We start from the raw sequence: 26,173 nt of genomic DNA on the forward strand, positions 1-26,173 counted from the left end.
GCTAAGCCTCTTCAGGAGTATCTAGGAATGGTTAACTTTTACAATCGTTTTCTACCCCATGCGGCTCACCTGATGGGTCCCCTGTACGAGGCGTTAAAGGGGAAGAAAGACAGCGAGGACGTGGACTGGTCCCCGGAGCGGGTCCTGGCATTCGAGAACTCCAAGGTGGCTCTGGCCAACGCTGCCATGCTGGCACACCCATCGCCGGCTGCTCCTATAGCTCTCACAACGGATGCCTCCGATTACGCAGTCGGGCGGTGTGTGAGCAGTGGGTGGCTGGCGCCTGGCAGCCCCTGGCCTTTTTCAGCAAGAAGTTGCGGGACAACGAGAGGAAGTATAGCACGTTTGACAGGGAGCTCCTGGCCCTCTTCCTCGCCATACGTCATTTCAGGTTCCTGCTGGAGGGCCGGGGGTTCACAGTGTTCGTTGATCACAAGCCCCTGACTTTTGCCATGGCCAAGATCACAGAGCCGTGGTCGGGGCGTCAACAGCGCCAACTTTCCGCCATATCGGAGTACACTACGGACATTCAACACGTGGCTGGTAAATACAACCAGGTGGCGGACTGCCTCTCCCGGGCACATGTCAGCCCTGTGCACCTGGGCATTGATTATGCAGCCATGGCCGCTGACCAGCTCACGGACATGGACCTTCAGGCTTTCAGGACAGCTGTGACGGGACTGCGACTGGAGGATGTGGCGTTTCAGGACAGCGGCGCCATGCTCCTCTGCGACGTTTCCACTGGCCGGCCTCGCCCCATGGTTCCGACTGACTGGCGACGACGGGTGTTCGACACCATGCATGGCCTTTCACACCCGGGGGTGAGGGCGTCGGTGAAGCTGGTGGGGGCCAAGTTCGTCTGGCCAGGCCTAAGAAGGGACATTAGGCAATGGGCAGCCTCCTGTGTGGCGTGTCAGCGGGCCAAGATACACCGTCACACTAAGGCCCCCCTGGAGCCGTTTCTCATTCCGGAGAGGCGGTTTGACCATGTCCACGTGGACCTGGTGGGCCCACTTCCCCCGTCTCAGGGTTTCACTCACCTCCTCACTATGGTGGACAGGACCACCAGGTGGCCGGAGGTTGTTCCTCTGTCATCCACAATGGCTGCAGAAGTGGCTCGGGCGTTCATCTCTGCTTGGGTGACCCGCTTTGGCACCCCATTAGACCTGACTTCTGACCGGGGTTCTCAGTTCACCTCTGAGCTGTGGAATGCAGTGGCAGAGAGACTGGGTGTGAAACTCCACCGCACCACGGCATATAACCCGAAGGCCAACGGAATGTGTGAACGTTTCCATCGCTCCATGAAGGCTGCTCTCCGGGCCACTCTCACAGACAGCAATTGGATCGACCGTCTGCCATGGGTGCCATGAGTTTTTCCTGTTCCGATGTGAGGGTCTCGGGACAAGAGGATGTCAAATGTGTACATGTTGTAAAGCCCTCTTTGTGATTTTGGGCTATACAAAAATAAATTGTATTGAATTGAATTTGTCTCTGCCTTGTAAAGAGTCTTTGAGTGTCATGAAAAGCGCTATATAAATAAAATGTATTATTATTATTATTGGTATATTATTATATTTGATTCTGTTCAGTGCCTACAAACATTCATAATAGATAAGTGTTGAACATAGTGATTGTCAAATAAATACTGTAAAAAAAAATGTGTGCATATGATTCAGACTTCACAGTAGCTCTGTCTGTGGGGATTTGGCTTGGAAACCAAAGGGTTGCTGGTCCAAATCCCCATTTGGATTAGGAAAGCACGAGACGACAAATTCTGAGGGTGACGTGAATGTTTCTACAGAAATTCATCCGATAGTTGAGAGATTTCACTGGAAACCACAAACTTCATGGTGTCATGTGATGATAAAAGTAACAAAGTGTTTTTGATGACAAGTTCCTAGACATTAAGTTGAATATTACAGGTAATGTATATTCCACACAGAGAGTGACCCATACCACACAGGCAGTAAAACATGCATGTACATATACAGAGACAGCTACTTGTTGAACTTTCACCTACTTTCCACCTCAAGCTATAATTCAGAGGAACACCTTAGACTCCACCGCGACACAGGATATATGCAATGCACAGAGATGAGGCCAAAATGTTCTTTTATCAGTTTTAATGCCCTAAAAGGCTTTAAGACTTATCTCATTCAGAACCTTCTTATCAATGCAGTTCAGTGTGACATGCACAAGGGGTTAAAGAGCAGTGGGTTCATATGCGGTTTACCTCATAGCTGTGGATTATTCTGACCTCATCAGTTATATATTAATGAGGCATGTACCTGTACCTGTAGATCCAGCGCCAATTGTGATTACAGAATTATTTAAAGATACATACCGTTGTGTATTTATGTCAAAGAGCAATTTAAGTTTGGAAAACAAAAGTGCTCTATTTAAAAAATGTTTCTTGTTCTTACTTTTAATTGAGAGCAGTCAATGTATTTCCACTGCAGACTTTATTTCGGTTCAGTCAATTTGTTACCAATTCATTTAAATCGAATTACTTTTACTTCACTTGATTCCTTTATTCATATAGAAATTAAGACTTTTCACTGAAATGTCCTGCTGAATAAACCCTTCAGTTTAAGCCTTTGTTACACAACCTTGCAGTGCAGGAAATGAGCGCATGCATGTGGAAAAAGTTCATTTTCTCATTTTGTGATGCATTCAGGAATAACTTCTTCCAGCAAGGGCACGATACGAAGAAACCCTAGTTAGAAACAATATAACAGGGCTGTAAAGGCAGCGAGAGACATGCATATCTCAAAGGAACCTCTTGTTGCCAGGACACACTTTAACTCGAGCTTTGGCCCTGGCACTCATTCTGCTATTTATTTGGCAGCTGTTTTCCTCCGCTATGCTGACATCTACTGGTCTCACTTTGTGCTAACAGTTATACATGCTAGGAAACAGATGCACATGTACATTCCTAGGGGTACTGTACATGTGCATTAAATGTCACTGTAAATGTCAAATGAAGGAATTTATATTGGAATTAGTTTAAATATAAATAATTACTCAACAACTTGAAAACTGACAAAACTGGAGGAGGGGAGTGTTTTTTCTTTATTTCCTTTCTTTAGCCACCTTTATCTGACACTATAAGGTCTCAAATTGGGTTGGATTGGGTGCTCTCCGTGGCGCAGATGAGAAACTGAGAGACGGAAACGCTGCGGGATGACAACAATACACAGACGCACATGCAAACAAACACACACAAGAGTAGGAGTTTTACGTGTCAGAGAAGTTATTTCACATGGCATTCTCCAAGAAGAGAAAAGTGATCAGTGAGACCACAGCCTTTATCCATGAATGGACAGACTCTTGCTTTGGGAGCATGTTACACCGTACTACTGTACTAAAGTTACAAATGAGTTCATCATAACTTTTGTTCTCTGTTGACCTTTAGAAGCAAATCACTTTGAGATGCCTTGCATCATAAAACACTTTGAATTTTTCCTAAATTCTCAATTACAATAACTAATCATAAATCACTATAAATATATATATATATTTTTCTTTTTTATTAGGCCACATCACTATTTTCTTAAAGCTGACACAGACAACTTTGGACTGTGGGACGAAACCAGAAAACGCCCAAAAGTGTATGTATTTTTATGAAAGAATGTAAATTAGTCTTAACATCTGAAGAAGGAATTCACTTCCCCTTTCAGTGATAGACCAATCAACATAACCTATTTATTTTTTGAGGGAAACTGGAGAACCCGGAGAAAACCTAAGGCTAAACTAATTCAGGGGATCAACAGAAAGTCATGGAAAAGAATGTCATGGCTCACCTGGTAGATCACATGTACACCAAGTACATGTGATCTACCAGGTGAGCCACGGCATTAAATTCAGATACAAAAGAATGTGATGGCTCAACTGGTAGATCACATGTACATCAAGTACATGTGATCCACCAGGTGAGCCATGTAAATTAGTCTTAACATCTGAAGAAGGAATTCACTTCCCCTTTCAGTGATAGACCAATCAACATAACCTATTTATTTTTTGAGGGAAACCGGAGAACCCGGAGAAAACCTAAGGCTAAACTAATTCAGGGGATCAACAGAAAGTCATGGAAAAGAATGTCATGGCTCACCTGGTAGATCACATGTACACCAAGTACATGTGATCTACCAGGTGAGCCACGGCATTAAATTCAGATACAAAAGAATGTGATGGCTCAACTGGTAGATCACATGTACATCAAGTACATGTGATCCACCAGGTGAGCCATGTAAATTAGTCTTAACATCTGAAGAAGGAATTCACTTCCCCTTTCAGTGATAGACCAATCAACATAACCTATTTATTTTTTGAGGGAAACCGGAGAACCCGGAGAAAACCTCAGGCTAAACTAATTCAGGGGATCAACTCATGGAAAATAATATCATGGCTCACCTGGTAGATCACATGTACACCAAGTACATGTGATCTACCAGGTAAGCCATGATGTGATACACTTGGCTCACAACAACAGTAAATATTAGAAAAATATTGGTCAATGAACAAATAATAGATAAAATGCAAAAAAACACACACACACACAAGTAAACAGAGTTTTTTCTGTCCCATAGAAGTGCTTTTCCACAGGCAGCACAGTAGATGGCACTGGAGTCCATCTTTTCCGCTGCTGCTGTCCAAGGAGGAGAGGATGAGTCACTCCAAAGGTTCAGACCGGCTGGTGACTTTGGAGAAAACGTGATTATGTGACAAACACTGGCAAACTCACTGGTTCACATGGAAAAACACACACGAAAACACATGAAAGATATTATGCACTCTTGCACTGTGACATTGTCCCATTATGGGCATCCAGAGGACAAAATGGCCCTGTGAGGCTGAAATGGCTCAGACGAACCAGACCAGACGAAGATACTGGGGCCACATTAGAGAGAGAGAGAGTGTTTTGCTATTTGTATATTATTAAATAAAAGCTGTGGGCATACAGCAAGGCTGTTCACACTGCAGGGTAGGGGGATGTTGTTGTTTTAGTTTAGGTTTGTAAAACAGATGGTGGTCCCTGCTAATGATGGCAGGCTTTATACGTGAGTTAGAGGCTTCTTTTCTTTCAGCAAAGATATCCAGACAGAGAAACGTGCCGAGCTATGGCCCTCTCACGCATGCAGGGACAAGCAGCTGAGAATAACATTCCTTCGAAGAAGTATCCGTGATTACCCGACACTTGCTGATTCACGTCGGGGCTCACAGCCAAACTAAGCCTGTGAATTACTCCGAATTTTCAGCCTCATTTCCTGTGAGGCTGGTTTCAAAATGACACATTGACCACTTCCTTAAAGCAAAGGCCCGCACAAAATAAGAGCTTGTAACTCGCTTTATTGCCAGAGAAACATGAGACGTTATAAGCAAATGTTTAATTTTCCCATCAACCTCTTTGCAAAATAATCTAGAAATGATCTTCATGATTATCAACCACACAAGATATGTTTTTAGATTAAACCTTTGTTGCAGAACATGAGACTAATAGCCAACAATCTATCTTTAAATATTACAATTACACAGAAAATAGGATAACCACTCTGCCCATATTCCTCACCTCTTAACTCCACAAGGAAGTAAAGAACGGTCATCAATGGCAGAAAGCGTGTGAACTGAATCACTGCTCTGTGCCCGCTTGGCGCTCAGTGGGAAATATCACATCTCATCATCGTGGTTAGCGAGACCAAACAATCTAGAAACACATTTCTCAAGTCAAAAACTATAGAAATGATCCCTGAAAGTATAGTCTTAACAATGTTACGGGTGAAAACAGTAAGTCATTCACAGGACGATAATTCCCTCTCGGGGTTCCTCTCTGCCATCAACAAGCTCCTCCTCATCTTGCATCTCATCCAGTCATGTGTGTTTGTGTAACTCGGCTCGTTCAAGATGAACTGCGCCTCGCCTGGAAAGTAGAGGAGAGCAGGCGGCAGCAACAGGGGGCGTTGACAAAAAACTGCGGTCAAGTCGGACATTTTTCAGCCGCCATCAAAGAATGAACAGGAAGTCAAAGAAAAAGGTACTTCCTGTTAGATCCGATCTGTAGGCTATTTGTAGTTTACAGACCTCGTTTGGATTTAGTCACGTGTTTGTAAATATATATTTATGTGGAAACTTGCATAATGTGTGTGTCAAACACTTTGATGCTTGTTTTGATATTTTCTCGATAAATAATCTTCATGATTATCAACCACACAATATATGTTTTTAGATTAAACCTTTGTTGCACAACATGAGACTCACGGCCGTTAAATATTACAATTACACAGAAAACAGGATAACCACTCTGCCCATATTCCTCACCTCTTAACTCCACAAGGAAGTAAAGAACGGTCATCAATGGCAGAAAGCGTGTGAACTGAATCACTGCTCTGTGCCCGCTTGGCGCTCCGTGGGAAATATCACATCTCATCATCGTGGTTAGCGAGACCAAATAATCTAGAAACACATTTCTCAAGTCAAAAACTATAGAAATGATCCCTGAAAGTACAGTCTTAACAATGTTACAGGTGAAAACAGTAAGTCATTCACAGGACGATAATTCCCTCTCGGGGTTCCTCTCTGCCATCAACAAGCTCCTCCTCATCTTGCATCTCATCCAGTCATGTGTGTTTGTGTAACTCGGCTCTTCAAGATGAACTGCGCCTCGCCTGGAAAGTAGAGGAGAGCAGGCGCAGCAACAGGGGGCGTTGACAAAAAACTGCGATCAAGTAGGACATTTTTCAGCCGCCATCAAAGAATGAACAGGAAGTCAAAGAAAAAGGTACTTCCTGTTAGATCCGATCTGTAGGCTACTTGTAGTTTACAGACCTCGTTTGGATTTAGTCATGTGTTTGTAAATATATATTTATGTGGAAACTTGCATAATGTGTGTGTCAAACACTTCGATGCTTGTTTTGATATTTTCTCGATAAATAATCTTCATGATCATCAACTACACAAGACATGTTTTTAGATTAAACCTTTGTTGCACAACATGAGACTAACAGCCAAGAATCTATCGTTAAATATTACAATTACACAGAAAATAGGATAACCACTCTGTCCATATTCCTCACCTCTTAACTCCACAAGGAAGTAAAGAACGGTCATCAACGGCAGAAAGCGTGTGAACTGAATCACTGCTCTGTGCCCGCTTGGTGCTCAGTGGGAAATATCACATCTCATCATCGTGGTTAGCGAGACCAAACGATCTAGAAACACATTTCTCAAGTCTAAAACTATAGAAATAATCCCTGAAAGTATAGTCTTAACAATGTTACGGGTGAAAACAGTAAGTCATTCACAGGACGATAATTCTCTCTCGGGGTTCCTCTCTGCCATCAACAAGCTCCTCCTCATCTTGCATCTCATCCAGTCATGTGTGTTTGTGTAACTCGGCTCGTTCAAGATGAACTGCGCCTCGCCTGGAAAGTAGAGGAGAGCAGGCGGCAGCAACAGGGGGCGTTAACCAAAAACTGCGATCAAGTTGGACATTTTTCAGCCGCCATCAAAGAATGAACAGGAAGTCAAAGAAAAAGGTACTTCCTGTTAGATCCGATCTGTAGGCTACTTGTAGTTTACAGACCTTGTTTGGATTTAGTCACTTGTTTGTAAATATATATTAATGTGGAAACTTGCATATTGTGTGTGTGTCAAACACTTTGATGCTTGTTTTGATATTTTATCGACAAATAATCTTCATGATTATCAACCACACAAGATATGTTTTTAGATTAAACCTTTGTTGCACAACATGAGACTAACAGCCAACAATCTAGAATTAAATATTACAATTACACAGAAAATACCATAGCCACTCTGCCCATATTCCCCACCTCTTAACTCCACAAGGAAGTAAAGAACGGTCATCAATGGCAGAAAGCGTGTGAACTGAATCACTGCTCTGTGCCCGCTTGGCGCCCAGTGGGAAATATCACATCTCATCATCGTGGTTAGCGAGACCAAACAATCTAGAAACACATTTCTCAAGTCTAAAACTATAGAAATGATCCCTGAAAGTATAGTCTTAACAATGTTACAGGTGAAAACAGTAAGTCATTCACAGGACGATAATTCCCTCTCGGGGTTCCTCTCTGCCATCAACAAGCTCCTCCTCATCTTGCATCTCATCCAGTCATGTGTGTTTGTGTAACTCGGCTCGTTCAAGATGAACTGCGCCTCGCCTGGAAAGTAGAGGAGAGCAGGCGCAGCAACAGGGGGCGTTGACAAAAAATGCGGTCAAGTCGGACATTTTCAGCCTCCATCAAAGAATGAACAGGAAGTCAAAGAAAAAGGTACTTCCTGTTAGATCCGATCTGTAGGCTACTTGTAGTTTACAGACCTCGTTTGGATTTAGTCACTGTTTGTTTGTCTGTCTTACCAGGATTTCTCAAAAAATAATTAGACTTCAATGACATTTGTCAGACCGTGAACAAGTGATCTTTGATGGGATAGCACCACCATGTGGACATTTATAAAACACATTCGATTTTGGGTTTATAACTCCTTTGTTTTTCCATGAATGTGGTCTGGTTGTTAAAAAACCCATTGCACACAGAGTCAATTTCATGAATTTAGAAACAATGTGACTTTAATTGTTTTCGTAGTGTCGAGTGATAACCACAATCAATTCATTGCAAAAAAGGACAGCGCTAAACTAAAACGGCTACCAGGGAAGGATCTATCTAAACTGCATATTAAAGTAGTTAAGATTAGCACAGACTGAAGCATCTACAGCAGTAGAATGCAAGATGTACATGAATGCAGCATTAATAATAATCCAAAAAACATCATCTGAAAGTAAAACACGTATATCGGCAAAGCTTGCAGCTGCATGACGAATCCTGGAAATCCTCCATCATCAAATCTGCCTCGTATTTTTTAGCAATGTCTTCAACAGAAAGATGAATGTTTGACCACTTGCCATCTATAAAAAGGGTTGCAGGGTATCGATAATAAAATCAATTTATTCATCATAACTTCGACAACAACAAAAAACATTTACAACTGGAAAATGAATGTTACGGTAACCTTCTAATTGCGCTAAAGGTAATTCGTTGTCGGCAGGATTCGAACCTGCGCGCGCGCGGCACCCGGGGATTCTTTAGCTAAAACTCCCTAAACCGTTTCCCATTCATTTTCAATGGTAGTCCTAAACCAGTACGGATGTAATATATCTTTGGCCACCAGCACCAGCAGCGCTGTGGTGCCGTTTTGCGAGAGAAAGATTTTCTCCGGTGTTTGTCAGTCACTCGGAGCCTGGAAAGAGCATCGACAGCCCGCATTTTCCGGATCTATTCGCTGGGTGGACACTACGTTGAACGGTAAGTCATTAAGATGAATAACAATGAATTAAAATGTCATGACAATTAGTCTGGGCTGTCTGACATTCACTTGAAAGCTTCAAAGATAAAGTTAGTTGTGTTTTTTTTGGTGTTATATTGTGTCGAAGTCGGACTTCTGACTGTATGAGTTCGTTACCTTACAACGTAACGTAATCTGGAGCCGTTAACGGTTCATATCGGTTAATTCATGTCCGACTTTGATGCGTTTTTGTGACCAAAAGTATCACAAGTTAACACGAACGTGCATTCAAATAAAATGAGTTTGCGTTTACTACGCATGTCAGTGAACACAGAGGCTGAGCAGCGGCCGGTTGAGGTTGTGGTGAACGTAAGATATACTCTGTTACTTTACGGACACGTAACAAAAGAACAACAAGCTGTGACCGGACCCGGTGGTTCATGTGAATCACGTTAACGTTAAATAAACATGCACGTCTCCGTTGTATCACGTCACGTATCGTCATTAATGCATGTAGTTCATAGTTATGTACATTAACTGCTCCACGTGTGTTTGACAGCATTAGTTACTAACGTTAGTTACTTGGCAGATTCAGGATATCAGACGAAATATACTCAACTAATAAATGATGTGTTATTACAGATTAAACTACCAGCAGTATATAAAGTCATTAAAGTGATGAACACATGCTTTTTTGTACTTTTACTGAAGTCAGACTTTGAGTAAGTAAGATTTGAATGCAGGACTTTCACTTAAAGAGTATTTACACCATGTGGTGGTATTAATACATATTTTTTTACTGAAGTACAAGATGTGTAGACTTTCTCCATCACTGTTAAAATAATGTTTATGTACAAGAAGTGCAAGAAGATATTAATTTAATGAAGTTCTAATTCTCGTCTGTTTGCATCTCAGTGATGGATGAAGATGAAGAGCTGGAGAGAGGGATGCTGAGTATCTCCTTCAAAGCCACACGTGCAGAGCTGAGAGTAAACATTTGATGTCTTTCATTTCTACCACCTGAAGATTTAAAATCAGTTACAGTTCAGCCGCTTTGCTATTAATCGTGTATTCTATTCAGTGTATATGATATGTTTTTTGTTTGTTTACCAGCTGTTTCTGCATCATCAAACAGCCAGACAACAACAGGCTCCGGGAACAGAAAGAGGTTTTTCACCAAAAACGTTCTGCCATCAACAGACAAGCATGGGACCATGACTTCTTATCCCACATGAAGCATTGAACCGTTCTGTCTCATGTTTATGTGTTCTGCTTGTTGTCCTTGTGACTATGAATTGATACCAGTCATGATGAGGGTACGTATCACTCTTTGTTTTCTTATATGGATAAAAGGAAACAATATGTATGTATGAAACTGCTGTGTTACTAACACCTGAATGCATGTGTTTGAAGTGTGCCATGTTGCTTCACCTGCCTAGGTTACATCACAATGACTGGCCACTGAATATTAACCCATTGAAAGACAAACACACGTGTATGAATGAAGTATATTCTTTATATATTAATGTGAGAAACAGTCTGTCATTGGATACGGCTGAGAAAGGTGAAGTAACGATACTAACAGTTGTGTTTGTATATTGTCAAAATATAAATTACTGACAAGGTGTTTTCCATTGTAGAACCATCTGCTACACTGGCTGCACCAACTCATCTGAAGGGTTCACAAGTAGATGGTAAATACATCCAACATTTAAACACATCTGTCATATTCACTGTGCTCATATCTGTTATAAACCGTCGATTATGTTTTGTGATCCTTCTCACCTTGCAGCCGCCGCTGTAACTGTAAGGAGACCAGTGCCTGTTCCTCAGGAGCTCACGTGTCTGCTGCCAGAAGGAGCGGGTCGTCCAGCAACAGAGGCGACTGTCACAGTCCCTGGTGTGTGTTATTTGACCTGTATTTGCATCTTAAAAATATACTACATGTAGTGTTCATCAAAACTGTTGTTAATTCTATACAGTTGCTGCTGCACTGTATTCAGACAATAGGTAGGCAGCACTCCAGTGTCCAGCTTGCTGAGTTTCACAGACTACAGTGTAGATGTCATGTTACATCCTTGCTTCATCTTACTGTCAATAATAATGACAACATGTTTAATATTCTCTGTAGTGTCAGAGGCCCCCCTGATTTCTCCTGAGACGCTCAACTGTCACCAGCACAGAGAGATAAAAGTTAGTGTGAGAATGTTTTTCATGTCAAAAGATTAAATCAAGACGCAACCAGAATCGTACTCATTTGCTCCGTTTATTCTTGTCTGACTAGGTGAGCCATCACCCAGGCCGTTAGCTGTCCCCACCGTCCTCCTCCACAGCTCCCTGGCTACGAGCATGAAGTCAGCCAGTGGACCTGTTCACAGCAGCAGAGGATCTGGATGAAGACAGAGCTGGAATCCACGGGTCTCTGGCCAGGCTCCTTTCCTGTGCGCAACCTCATGAAGATGGTGTCATTGTGGCGTCTCCCTCCCCAGCCAGAATGAATCCACAGCATCTCTGATCTTCCTCCTCCAACGTTCTTTCAGCTGGAACTGGATGCTACAAGGAAAAGGGTGGAGGGCAGAAGACAGCCGAAGAGGAAGAGGACTGAATCCCAGCCCACAGGTCGCAAGTGTCGATTCTGTCAGATGGATCTGAAGCAGGATCCAAACAGTCCTCACATTCACACGGTGTTCCCTGGACTAACAGGGAAATACATTTACTGCCCTGGTAAAGTATTTTCCTTTTACAAAGACCAGGGCATGAGAAGCAGACAACCTGCTTTTTATGAGACAGAAAAAAAGAGATGGGAGGTTGAAAAGGGAAAGTAAGAGAAAAGGGGAGTGTTTTGTCATTATTATATTTGTTTAACATATTTGTGTTGTGTATTTGTGACCTTGCATTATTGGCTCTGTGTTCAATATTCACTGTCCCTGTTGTGTTTAATAAATATATTTCATTCACTAATGTTCACATGTCTCATTAATACGTGAATCATTATAGTCAACAGTAAAAACTACAATATAATAGGTTTATAGCCAAAAATAAGTCAAGTACTTGATAATCTATCTGCCACTACAATCTAGTGACAATCAGTAAAAGGTAAAGCTGGATAAACATTTCTTGATTTATGAATAGCTCTTTGTCATTGATGAGTGGCTTTGCCCCAGTTAGACTCGAACCTGCGTCCAGGAGCTGAAACCAGCGATATGAAATGCTGCAATTTCATTGGCTGTCAGCGTATGCCAACTATACACGGCTTGCCGCGGGGAGACCCCAATGGATTTCTAGTCCATCGCCTTAACCACTCGGCCACGACAACTAACTATAAAACCTATGTCATCAAAACTACTCTACTAAAACGATGACCCACTACTTAAAGATCTTTAGAGAGATCATCTTGTATCCAAATGGATCATGAAACTGTTTGTTTTTATTTTCGTCTTTGTAAAAGCTATTACATGACACAAAAAGCACGTATATAAGTATATAAGTGTGAATATCCAGTATAAATCTTCTCTGTGACGTTATTACCAAATGCCCCATTCTACATGTAATGTAGATCAGTCTCTGTTCACACCTGAATCACGAACAGTGTTTGAAATAAATGTGCTTCATTACTTACCTTGAAATAGTTATTTTAAGATGCAACACTAATATTTCTGTTTGTAGAACATTCGGACAACCTCACTTTTACCAAGACTTTGACTTTATTTGACTTTTTTTCCCCCTCTACACATTAACACCGTTACAGACCAAAGTACTCAGAGTACTCTTAACACATTACTGCCAACAGTCACTTAGCAGTCAGGCCTGCAAATATGTATCTGTACTTTCCAACCACAAGCTTCATTAAGTAATGAATTAGCTCGTTATTCATGGTTGACGACTGCTAACATATCTCAGCCAAAGTTTACACTGGCGACAGTCTTCTGCATAATCTTATTCTTCACCGAGAACAGATCCTTCTCATTATAACAAGTTATACTGTATTTTTAGGATGATTCACTGTTGACTATTATTGTCCCAATCTGTACAATTTAAACAAACTATCATTTTTAAGTTCCAAACACCTTCTCGAAAGCCTGTTTGTCCACCACACACGTCCAAAATGAGTGGCGAAATAGAGCGTCTGTGGACTGCTGAATCTCTTAAATTTCACTATTGTCTCGTTTACGGAGTCGCCTGTGTCCCCAATGGTCATAACATCCGACACAGGCAGGTAGATATCATGGCGCCTGCCCCAGAAGGTGAGGTGGGACACTTTGAGGGTGGTCTGGGACGGGTCCAGGTACATCATCCCCACAATCCTCCTGAAGAAGTGACTGGCAGTGTACAGCATGACAGCAGCAAACAGAGCTAAACCCGTTGCGTAGCTGACAAGAGAGAGGGGGACGTCTCCCTGGAGGTAGAGGATGTACACTGGGGGCAAGATGACCCCGGTGATTGCAGTTTGGAGCAGTTTCAGCCTGGACACAGCTCTGAGGAGCTTAATGTGCGGCAGGGTGTAAATCATCGTGTACTTGTTTGCGGAAGAGTCTGAGTATCCGACCAGGGCTGTGATTTTAGGTATAAGTGGTCCGCGGAAGCTCTGCTGGATGGGTGTCTGACCTGGTGAATGAGGCTGCACACCATGCGTTATCCGACCTGTAAGTCGACATGATCCTCTGGAACAGGACAGGATGTTTGAAGTAAACCTGCGCAGCAGCACTGACCTCATCTGTTGAAAAATAACAGATGCATTTGACACTTAAGAGCCAAAACGAGTCGTACATTAATTGATTCAAAAAATTGTATACATCTATATCATTTTTTAAGCAAAAATGCAACACATCACTGGTTTCAGAATGACAAATGTGAACAAAAACAATGCAAGCAATGATTGGCATTGTTTTTTTTTTTCATATATTCTGGCATATTTTATTGATCAAACAATTAATATTCAGCAGATTAATTGATAGTGAAAATAAGTTGCAACCTTGCACATAATTGTACAAAGTAATGCAACACAAATATAACTCACCAGCTAACAGTTGAGAGAACAAAATACAAACATTAGTAACAGGGCTATTTGATTGCATTTCATTATACAGGTGTTCCTGTTACTTTGGCCACCCTAATGAGCGTCATCATTGTGCTGCGGTTGCAGTTTTGTGCCGGTGTATCGCGACTTTCCAATTCCGGTATGCGAGTTTAACTTAATTTACAGTCATCTGTACGCGGTGTTTGAGCTCATATGTTGAACTCACAGGCTGTATGGATGCACAGACAGGTCTCAAATCGACTTGACATGAGATTAATAACGATATATGATGCAAATATAAGACGGACAACAGAGCGTTTATTAAAGGATTTATTGACGTAAGTATTTTTTAACAAGCATCGACACCTACCACCAACTTTGTCATTCATTTTCCTGATCTCTTGCAAAACAATGAAAGTAATATAAGACGTTATGAGAGAAAGAGGCTCACCATGACCGACGATGGGCTTAATGGAAGAGAAGGAAACATAGAAACGCGATTCTTCTTTTAAGACATTGGAGATATACCAAATGCAAACTGTAAGCTAACGTTACGGAAACACTCTGACCCGGATGTACTCAATGGAGTGGTCTCGTGTGACGTCACAGTTTAGCTGTCGGCCATGTTGGAGTACACACAAAGCCACTGGCATGCACGGCTGAGTCGCATAACCTATCGGTGGTGAACTTTTGTGCTGTCTTTGGTTGTGGCAGCAGAGCTGATAGACAATAAATCATTCGTTCGTTTGCCAGCGGTCATTACACATCAAGGAAATGACACGAAGGAGCTATCCAAGCGACGTCGCCAGAAATGGCTGTCACGCATCTCTCGAGATATAAAGGAATGGAATTTGGCGTACACTAGAGTATGTGCGGATCACTTTATAAGTGGTACGTGATTTTATATACAAATTCGTTTGTGAACAGTATTTAATAAAGGAAATATAAATTAAACTTTGACATGAGAAGGTTACCGAAGCTTCATCGGCCCGTGACAGCAGTCGGTACCAGAGACGTGTGGAGCGTGTACAACAGGCGAAACACAGAGATGCAGCCTCAGCATTGCTTGATACGAGTTTAACGTCAGATCATATATATATATATATATATGTATATATATATATATATGTGTGGGGGGGGATGAAGTTAGGAGTTAGTTGAAAGTGAATTCCTACACACACGCACACAATGACGTGCACGTACAATGTAAACAAACACACGTGTCTGTTTGCGCTGAGTAAACATTGAATATTGCTAAATATCGGACCAGATCTGTATATATTTACTCTTCCAATGACGAGATGAGAATTGTCGACGACTGTTGCTTTGACGTCTCGGACCCATCCACTGACAAACTGATTATAAGCGTCGAGCCCTTTGTAGCACTCCAGCTCGTCTTTTGTGTAAGGACTGGGGGTGTTCACGAGATACGTGTAGATGTTGGCGTAGTTTACCGATGGAAGATAAGTAGGATCGGCACTGAAACGATCTGCACTCATCGTATAGGGATCCAAGTTACCAATAACCTTCAATTTGGCCAGGTAGCGAACCTTTGATGCACTATCCAGTGATTCAAAGTATTGTATTTTCGCCGCACTTCCTTGTTTACGCGCCGCCATGTAGGATCTGTATGTACTCCAACATGGCCGACCGACCTCGTAACTAAGGAGATCGTGACGTCGGTGAGACCACTCCATAGGCGTTTTTGTGTTTTGTGTGCCCTCTTACGGGTAAATTGTAAACTATCACTTCAGAGTAAAATACATTTAATAGAGATCTTAAGAATCCGAAAACTGTCAATTCTGCTTTAATAGTAACGCAGTTTGCGGAAGAGACACGTAACTTGCGGCAGAGTTGTCATATCCGCTTTAACGTGAACGCGGTGTTCCCGTTTCTCGCGTATCGTTACTGACAGACCAGTTGCAGGGTTTCTCCCGGTGCTATCGTTACGTGTTTTATTCATCCGTTTGAGTAACCGACGTGTTCACTCTAGCAAGGCGGAGCATGACCTTATCTCACTGTGGTCAACTCAGCAGACACTTCAATTGTAGTGCACCTATATGCTGAAATACACGGTAAACTCATTCAAAAGGCACAGATCGGGAGCGAGCGAAGGACTATTGCAAAGTTAGCGGAAAGATTAACGTGAGACAACTTCCGGTTTTCTACAGACTAACATCCGGTTTTCAGAATGAGATGCCAACAAAGTAGACCTATTGCATAATGAAATGAGATGAAATTAATGATATTCACATCAAGTATAAAACATGCTGCATCCTGCATTTCCTGAGTTAAAGGGAAAATACACCTAAATTGTGCGTAAAGTGTCTTTATTCTTTGATTTGAGGGTTGCTGGAAGTTAATAATACCTGACTGATGGGTCAATTAAGATATTTTACGATGCAACTGTGAACTGAATTTGTATCTTCAAATGGCACATTTTGTAAATGTTTAAGGTGCTACGCCAAACCCGTGAACCATTTCATGAATCAGTCACGTGGTATGGCTTCGAACGAGGCTTCGAACGAGGCTTCGAACGAGACTTCGAACGAGACTTCGAACCGCGCGTGGCAACAGTCGTCCTGGACTACTCAACACAAGCTACGAAGCCTCGACACGAAAGGTCGCATTACTACACTCGAGTCAGAAAGACGAAAGAGAACAACAATGCTGCAGCTAGGAAAATACGTAACCCTATACTTGGTCGCCTTCGTGCTGGTCCTGCTGGGGACCCTCAGCCCGGTGTGGGCAACTGCCCTCACCGCCTCGCTCTACCTCTTTATGACCATGTTCAGCTTCGCCCAGGTACCAACCAGCCGAGCCCTGCAGATGCTGCACCCGCTGGGCTCCGGCAATGTGTCGGTGGTCGCTCACCGGTGCGGTGGGCACGACGCCCCGGAGAACACAATCGTAGCCATCCAGGAGGTAAGAGAAGTGTGGAAGAGATTTGGGTGTCCTACCGTGTGTTTATTAGTGGTGACTAAAACATTTAAAAAGGAATAACTTGAATCGAATCATTCTATACACTGTAGCTTATTTACATTGTATAGAGAATGTAAATAAGTTACATTCTAATAGAATGTAAAGACGTCACATTCTAATATAATGTAAAGACGTCACATTCTAATATAATGTAAATAAGTTACATTCTAACAGAATTGTCTTTTGAACAGTTTCAAGTAATGACTGTTAATTAAATATCACTTTACATATCAACATGTTGAATTTGTGTTTACCCAGTTGTCCCCATTAAATTAGGAAAAGTCATTCAATATTAAACCAAAAATATGATTTCTCATTTATTTCGAGACCTTAAACGTCCTCTGGGGTCAAAAATGACCCCAGGACAACACCAGGGTTAAAAGAATAAACTTCATAATTCTCAAAATTCTGACCCCTTTGCTTTTACGTGTTCTTCTCTAGTCCAGTAAGAATGGGGCGACAGGCGTGGAGATGGACCTGGAGTTCTCGGCAGACGGTGTCCCAATGCTAATGCATGATGATACTGTGGACCGGACCACCAACGGGTCGGGAGCAATCAGCCAGATGAGACTGGCCGATTTGGTTAAACTGGACGCAGCGGCTAAACATCGACTCAGGTAAGACAGTTATCAGAAAAATATAGCTTGGGATTCACAGAACAAGCATGCAGACATTTAACTTTTCATGTCATTTTTGCAGCTGATGCTTTTAGATTTAAGATTATACCGTCACCGGTTTTTGCAGGCAGTCATGTTGTTTCGATAAGAAGCTGCATGCAATCTATTAATCATTGTTTTGTCGGGTGCATTGCATCATAATCCACGTCCAGAAAAGTTAAGTGTCGTGTTTCCCATGTAAACGGTGCATCTGTTTGAAAAGCACTGGCACATTTGGCGACTGTGGCTAAGTGGTTAGCAGGGCCGCCTTTCAATCAGAGGTTCAAACCCCGGCTCCGGCTCTGCTAGTCGCATGTCGATGTGTCCTTGAGCAAGACACTTAACCCCAAAATCGCTCCCGTAGCTGTGCCTACGGTGTAGAAATGTGATAGACTCTGAATTGTAAGTCGCTTTGGATAAAAGCGTCTGCTAAATGACTGTAATGTAATGTAATGTGTCCTCGTTCACCAGGGACAAGTTTGCTGGAGAGAAGATACCAACTCTGGAGCAGGCGGTGGAGGAGTGCATCAAACTGCAGCACACCATCTACTTTGATGTCAAAGGTCATCCAGATGAGGTACAGCCAACAAAACAAACAAACAAGAGTTTGTTTGTTTGTTTGCATTCCGTCTGTCGTACGAGTTGATGCAATTGATTTGTGCCTAGTCAGCATTGCATAATGACGAGAACAAGATTATCGTGTTCCAAAGATAGTTTTTAGCTCTAATACACAGTGATCTTTAAGCAAATATTGAATAAATGGGCTTTCATTACTCAGCACATTTTAGGGGATTAAGGAAGGCAGAGCTGCATTTGTCGAGGTCCACAGCTGCTAGTTACCACCAACACACACACACACACACACACACACACAATGTGCACAGGAACACACACACACACACACACACAATGATCTAAAGCCTCAGACACAACTCTAAACAGTCGACTGTCCTACAATAACCGTGTGTTTCTCTTCACCTCCCAGGCCGCTGCAGCCCTAAAAGAAATGTATAAAAAGTATCCAGTCCTCTACAACACCAGCATCGTCTGCTCCTTTGAGCCAAAAGTCATCTACAGGGTAAGAGAGCGAGTGTCTGCTCAGCAGTAAACTGTAGCTGTCATGTATTGCACTGCTGTTGTGTTTATCATATTGCTGACATTCGCCGTCTTCTTATCTCTTGCTCTGTTGCACTTCCGGCCCAGATGAGGCAGAGCGACCCAGACGTGGTCACGGCATTGACCCACCGGCCGTGGAGCCTGAGTCGGTTCGGAGACGGTGCCGCTCGTTTCTCATCCCCATGGAAGCACCTTTGGATGACGCTCCTGGACGTGGCGTTGGACTGGGCGCACCATCACGTGCTGTGGAAGCTCTGTGGCATCTCAGCCTTCCTGATAGAGAAAACCTTTGTCTCGCCGTAAGTTTCCGCAGCCGAGACCAACCGTCACATTAACATTGCATTCTGTCATCGTAACTAGAAGACTGAGACTTACTAGAATGAGAGTAACTGTGTGTGTCTGTGTGTCTGTTTCCTGTCTGCAGGGACTATGCTCTGTACTGGGCACAGAGGGGGGTGGAGGTGGTTGCCTGGACCGTCAATACAAAAGTGGAGAAAGACTATATCCACTACGTGCTCCACGGCAACTATATCACAGACAGCCTGGTTGAGGACTGTGGCCCCAGCACTTGATGTGATATCAAGTGCCGTACTTTTCGGACTATAAGCCGCACCGGTATATAGGCCGCACCCGCAAATTTTTAGAAGAAAACTGAATTTTTCCGTAATAGGGCTGATGACGCTCCAATAACAGCTGATTCCTCCGCAGACTTTTACAGTGCAGTAAAAGTCTGCATTTCTGTGGAGGAATCAGCTGTTATTCTCCACAGCAACTATATCACAGACAGCCTGGTTGAGGACTGTGGCCCCAGCACTTGATGTGATATCAAGTGCCGTACTTTTCGGACTATAAGCCGCACCGGTATATAGGCCGCACCCGCAAATTTTTAGAAGAAAACTGAATTTTTCCGTAATAGGGCTGATGACGCTCCAATAACAGCTGATTCCTCCGCAGACTTTTACAGTGCAGTAAAAGTCTGCATTTCTGTGGAGGAATCAGCTGTTATTCTCCACGGCAACTATATCACAGACAGCCTGGTTGAGGACTGTGGCCCCAGCACTTGATGTGATATCAAGTGCCGTACTTTTCGGACTATAAGCCGCACCGGTATATAGGCCGCACCCGGAAATTTTTAGAAGAAAACTGAATTTTTCTGTAATAGGGCTGATGACGCTCCAATAACAGCTGATTCCTCCGCAGACTTTTACAGTGCAGTAAAAGTCTGCATTTCTGTGGAGGAATCAGCTGTTATTGGAGTGCTAGCGCTGTGACCAGGTCTGTCAAGGCTACATGATGTGGCGTGTTCAAGGACCCAAATACAGACTCAGGACAGCAGATTTATATTGACTAGCAGAGTGTGTTGACTCACTAGCTTCTAAGCTAATTTTAACATGACCGCCAATGGGGAAATGCTAACCGCAATTAGCATGCGCGATCTTTTCATGCTACATACAGACATACAGTATGACATACAGACATTCTTACATTACAGACTACGGTCTCTCAAGGCTACCAAACGGAAGAAGTAAAACGAAGCAGCATGTATAGAATCTAAAAGCAACGAGGCAGTACCGGTAACTGTTGTTGCTCATAGCATTAGCATTCACGGCTACGGTACATTTACGGCGCATAGCATTTACGGCTCATAGCATTAGCATTTACGGCTACCGTAACTGGCTTGGCCGCTTACCGTAATAGGGCTGGTGACACTCCAATAACAGCTGATTCCTCCGCAGACTTTTACAGTGCAGTAAAAGTCTGCATTTCTGTGGAGGAATCAGCTGTTATTGGAGTGCTAGCGCTGTGACCAGGTCTGTCAAGGCTACATGATGTGGCGTGTTCAAGGACCCAAATACAGACTCAGGACAGCAGATTTATATTGACTAGCAGAGTGTGTTGACTCGCTAGCTTCTAAGCTAATTTTAACATGACCGCCAATGGGGAAATGCTAACCGCAATTAGCATGCGCGATCTTTTCATGCTACATACAGACATACAGTATGACATACAGACATTCTTACATTACAGACTACGGTCTCTCAAGGCTACCAAACGGAAGAAGTAAAACGAAGCAGCATGTATAGAATCTAAAAGCAACGAGGCAGTACCGGTAACTGTTGTTGCTCATAGCATTAGCATTCACGGCTACGGTACATTTACGGCTCTATAGCATTTACGGCTCATAGCATTAGCATTTACGGCTACCGTAACTGGCTTGGCCGCTTACCGTAATAGGGCTGATGACACTCCAATAACAGCTGATTCCTCCGCAGACTTTTACAGTGCAGTAAAAGTCTGCATTTCTGTGGAGGAATCAGCTGTTATTGGAGTGCTAGCGCTGTGACCAGGTCTGTCAAGGCTACATGATGTGGCGTGTTCAAGGACCCAAATACAGACTCGGGACAACAGAGTTATATTGACTAGCAGAGTGTGTTGACTCGCTAGCTTCTAAGCTAATTTTAACATTACCGCCAATGGGGAAATGCTAACCGCAATTAGCATTAGCGATCTTTTCATGCTTCATACAGACATACAGTATGATATACAGACATACTGCATGACATACAGACATTCTTACATTACAGACTAAGGTCTCTCAAGGCTACCAAACGGAAGAAGTAAAACGAAGCAGTTGCTGGCCAGTTGCTGCTAGCACGACTAGCTGTTAGCCAAGCCAGTTAGAAGCATGTTAAAATGTTAAAAGCATCTTGCCGTTCAACCTTTTTTGTTAACAGTCTTAGTGAGAGGTAGGTCAAACGTCAAAGGTACTTCATCCATATTTATGTTAAATGTGTTGGCGGCGCAAAGCTACGAAAAAATCCGCATATAAGCCGCACCGGCGTATAAGCCGCAGTCTCAAAGCGCGGGGGGGAAAGTAGCGGCTTATAGTCCGAAAAGTACAGCAGAATCGCACCATAACATCCCCTTGCTCTCCTCCACCTTGGCTGCCACTGTCTCTGCCTCTGCCCCGATCTCGACTGCCTCCCCCACTGCCCTGGTCAAGTACTATAATACCCTGGTACACTGACCGACTTCGCCTCCTCAAAGCACAGGGCCGTCAACTGGAACGTCGTGCCACAAAAACTGGACTTACTGTTCACCTGGATGCCTTCAAACTCCAACAACAACAATATAAAGATGCCCTGAACACAGCTCGCTCCTCTCACTACTCCATCATCCAATCTGGCTCCAACAACCCCAAAATTCTTTTGGGGTTGTTCCTCAAGCCCATGGACACCATCTCCACCTCCTTCAGTTCAATCACGGAAATGGATCACCTCCGCGGGATCAGGGTGGATGATACTAAATACTATCATGTGGTGGCGGCGTTGGATTCCTCCACTACTCGCCGGATGATGGGATTGCTGAGAGATCCACCTGCATTGGGGAAAACGCTCTCAAAACACAGCTGTTGCGCTTGTTTCAGCTATCTGACGAGGAGCGCGCAGATCGCCTGCTGTCACTCAACGGATTGGGGGACAGCGAACCTACTGAACTAATGGAGAATATGTTGGCACTGCTCGGTTCAGGTGACACCGCCTTTCTTTTTGTCCAACTGTTCCTACGGCAGCTCCCGACGCCGGTGCGCACGGCGTTGGCCACCTCGCCGTTTGTGCGCACCAAGGATTACCGTGGGCTGGCAGAGGAGGCAGACAGGATACTGCTGGCCTCTCGTCAATATGTGGCTGCGGTGTCAGACCCCGAGCAAACTGTTGCTGCTGTGTCGGGCCGGTCGTCCGAGCGCAGGGATCAGGCGCAAAGAGAGGACAGCGGGCTGTGTTATTATCATCGCCGTTTTGGCTCCAAAGCAAAGCGCTGTATTCCACCCTGTTGTTATGGCAACCAGGGAAACGCCAGAGCCGGCGCTCGTTAGCGGCTATGAGCGCTGGCGTCATCAATGAGCTGCTGTTTATTGAGGACACGTCTTCTGGTCGGCGTCTGCTGGTGGATTCGGGGGCACAGAGGAGCATCCTACCTGCATCGGCCGTGGACGCTTTGGGAAATGCACATGGACCACCGCTGGATGCGGCTAATGGGACTTCCATTCGTACATTTTGCACCAGGTATGTCAAGGTGTGTTTCAATGGACATCAGTTTGAGTGGGAATTTATTATTGCTTCAGTGTCGGTGCCTATACTGGGCGCGGATTTTCTGTGTGCCCACAGACTGTTAGTGGACGTTGCGAATCGTCGGCTGATTGACTCTGTGTCCTTTGACACATATCCGTGCACACTGGGGGGTCCAGGGCCGCCTGCCCTGGCCAATATGCTTGCCACCGGGGATGCGTACCAGCGTCTCCTCTCTGATTTCCCTGCCCTGACTGTCCCCGCCTTCTCTGCCGCTGTCGCCAAGCATGGTGTGGAACACTACATCACAACTGTTGGGCCGCCAGTTTTTGCACGAGCACGCCGCCTGGACGCTGTTAAACTGGCAATAGCCAAGGAGGAGTTCTCCACAATAGAGCGGCTTGGCATTGTGCGCCGTTCTAATAGTCCCTGGGCATCTCCTCTCCACATGGTCCCCAAGGCGGACGGTAAGTGGCGCCCGTGTGGTGATTTCCGGCGCTTAAATAATATTACCACGCCTGACCGGTGTTGGGATCTAAAGGAGCGTGTTTGGGTTATCAGCATTTAAGAAACTGAATTCTTGACATCAATAGAATTATTGATGTATGTAACAATTATTAATGATTATTAATATAAACGGGGCACCACCCTGCGAACAGGGACCAATAACCAAACGATAAAACTAAGTCTCATAATTAGTAGTCACTCATAATGTCAATAGTCTGCGTATGACTATACATTCAGTGACAGTGAAGGGTTTTAAGTTCGAGCACAGGCCACTACATACAGTCTTATCAAATACATATGCACAAGTAATCACAGACGACTGCTCCTTAAAGTATAACAGAGTTTATTAAATCAAAATAATAGATGATCAGAATCAATTAATATTGCAACCAACAAACGTTATCATACAATTTTATATGCCTAAACTAAAGAATGAATAAAATGGATGAGAGTGTATGTCTGTGTGTGTGTGTGTGTGTGTGTGGGTCTGTGGGTGAAAAGGAGGGAGTCTTACAGCTACGCTAAAGACTACAAAGATGGCGGCATCGAGTGACGCTGGCCAAAGGGGAGGGGCCTTAAGAACTACAGCTAAAAACTACAAAGATGGCGGAGTCGAGGGACCCGGACAAAATGGCTGCTGTATGTACTCACGTGTGCCTGGGCAGCACGTGATGTGAGGCGCTCGTTTGAACGAGGTTCCCCAGGAGTAGAACTAGGAGCTATGTGTATGTGCGTGTTTCGTGAAAGGAGGAAAGAGAAAAAAGGAGCGAGAACTCGAAGTGAATCACGCTTCGGCGTGCGATGTGGTAGGGAGCCTGATTGCTGGCTCTATCATGCATAAATATACCGCTGTCGTCTTGGAACTGCCGGTAACTTATGCCGTGATAAGCCACGCACCTCAGCTCACTCACCGAGTCGAGTTAATGAAAAGAGAACTTCCACCCGGAGTGGAAGACAATGAATGAAAAGAAATCAAATAAATCCCAAGCAAACAGTCATAGTTGATACACAAATACAGCGGAGCTTCTCTGCTCCGTAATGATTGCGTAATACCTCAATATCACGCGACAGTCTTAAACACACAAAAACACGGGAATATCAACATATAAATGAATGGCCTGAATTAAACTTAAGTTAATTTAAGCTAAGCTATGCCCAGATGCCAAGAATCTTACTTGTAGATGCTTCGTTGCAACGTGGAAGTGTCCGTGGCAAAGCTGTCCTTTTTCTTCGAGGGGAAGGGGGGGGGCGGCTTCTCAGCGCGGCGTTTGAGCTGGCGCTGTTTCGGCCCGTCGTGGCGTGAGCTCGTTCTGGAGCGAAACGCAGACGTGGTCAATCCTCGCTTCAGGGAGGATGACCTAACTTCGGTTGACGGCGTGGTCCGTGCGTCTTACCGGGAATCGTCGGTGAAGGAGGGAGGCGTTGTCGTCTTTCCTTCGCCGGAATGTGTGCACCAAAAGAAAAAGGAGCAAAAAGCGCTGAACTGATCGCTGAAGCAGATTCGTTATCGCGGGCTGTTTCATCCAGCGAAATGGCTTGTCAGGGTTTGATGAGGGGAGAAGGGCAGTTGTTTCCTCGTGGCCAGCGTTGTGCTGGCGGGGAAAGTTGGTTCTTCTGTGGCCTGGACGGGGGGTGTCCGAGCGAAGAGCCTTGTGTGCCTCCTGTTACCCCGGAGGGAGAGTTGGAAAAAGCTATGCGGTGGGGGCAGCAGAGAGTTTTATAGAACAGTGGCCGAACCACAGGGGTCCTGGGGTCTCTTGGCTCTCGGCCAATGAGATTGCCGCGGTTACCATGGTTATTTGGGGGGGGGGAATTCACACCTGAGTGTGAAATCCCTTTGCTCTCCTCAAACTACAAATCAGGATGAGACCTTTGCTTGACAAAGTGAAGGCCTGATTGTCTTTGTCCACAGCACATGTTGAAGCCATTTATCAGACCCCAACACCGGTACCCGGTTCCACACATCCAGGATTTTTCTGTCCACCTGGCGGGAGCCACTATCTATTCTAAAATAGATTTGGTGCGTGGCTACCACCAGGTGCCGGTCCACCCACTCGATATTCCCAAGACCGCCGTTATCACCCCGTTTGGGCTGTTTGAATTCCTGCGGATGCCATTTGGCCTTAAAGGGGCAGCACAGACTTTTCAGCGGCTTATGGATTCCGTTCTGCGGGGTATGTCGTTTTTGTTCGTTTATCTGGATGACATCCTCGTAGCCAGCACATCGGCAGAGGAGCATCGGAGACATCTCCAGCAATTATTCGAGCGGCTCAACGAGCATGGATTAATTGTGAACCCGGCCAAATGTCAGTTTGGCCTGCCGGCAATGGATTTCCTGGGACATCGTGTCTCCCCCCAGGGGGCTGTTCCTCTACCCGCCAAGGTGGAGGCTATTGTTGTTTTCCACCGCCCCCTCACCGCTAAGCCTCTTCAGGAGTATCTAGGAATGGTTAACTTTTACAATCGTTTTCTACCCCATGCGGCTCACCTGATGGGTCCCCTGTACGAGGCGTTAAAGGGGAAGAAAGACA

General features: G+C 44.2%; 1 protein-coding gene, 1 long non-coding RNA gene and 1 pseudogene across 3 annotated transcripts; 2 read left to right on the forward strand and 1 right to left on the reverse strand.

Annotated features, from left to right (window-relative positions):
• The first annotated feature begins 10,163 nt into the window (after positions 1-10,163).
• On the forward strand, positions 10,164-12,181 carry LOC306784576. The gene is made up of 5 exons (XR_013772366.1): positions 10,164-10,286; positions 10,411-10,991; positions 11,090-11,197; positions 11,429-11,490; positions 11,582-12,181. It is a non-coding gene; the product is annotated as an uncharacterized lncRNA (long non-coding RNA).
• A 1,048-nt stretch (positions 12,182-13,229) lies between these two features.
• On the reverse strand, positions 13,230-14,870 carry LOC306784176 (transmembrane protein 186-like; annotated as a pseudogene). The gene is made up of 2 exons: positions 14,766-14,870; positions 13,230-14,011 (listed from the first exon to the last, which is right to left on the reverse strand). The product of its transcript is annotated as a transmembrane protein 186-like (transcript).
• A 2,106-nt stretch (positions 14,871-16,976) lies between these two features.
• On the forward strand, positions 16,977-19,727 carry LOC306784231 (glycerophosphodiester phosphodiesterase 1-like). The gene is made up of 6 exons (XM_079278112.1): positions 16,977-17,239; positions 17,738-17,913; positions 18,424-18,529; positions 18,938-19,030; positions 19,156-19,367; positions 19,493-19,727. The coding sequence occupies exons 1-6, from the start codon at positions 16,982-16,984 to the stop codon at positions 19,638-19,640; spliced, it is 993 nt and encodes a 330-aa protein (XP_079134238.1). The 5' UTR covers positions 16,977-16,981; the 3' UTR covers positions 19,641-19,727.
• The last annotated feature ends 6,446 nt before the right edge of the window (positions 19,728-26,173 follow it).

The sequence above is a fragment of the Melanostigma gelatinosum genome, assembly GCF_949748355.1.
Source record: "Melanostigma gelatinosum genome assembly, chromosome: 11".
Lineage (NCBI taxonomy): Eukaryota > Metazoa > Chordata > Actinopteri > Perciformes > Zoarcidae > Melanostigma > Melanostigma gelatinosum.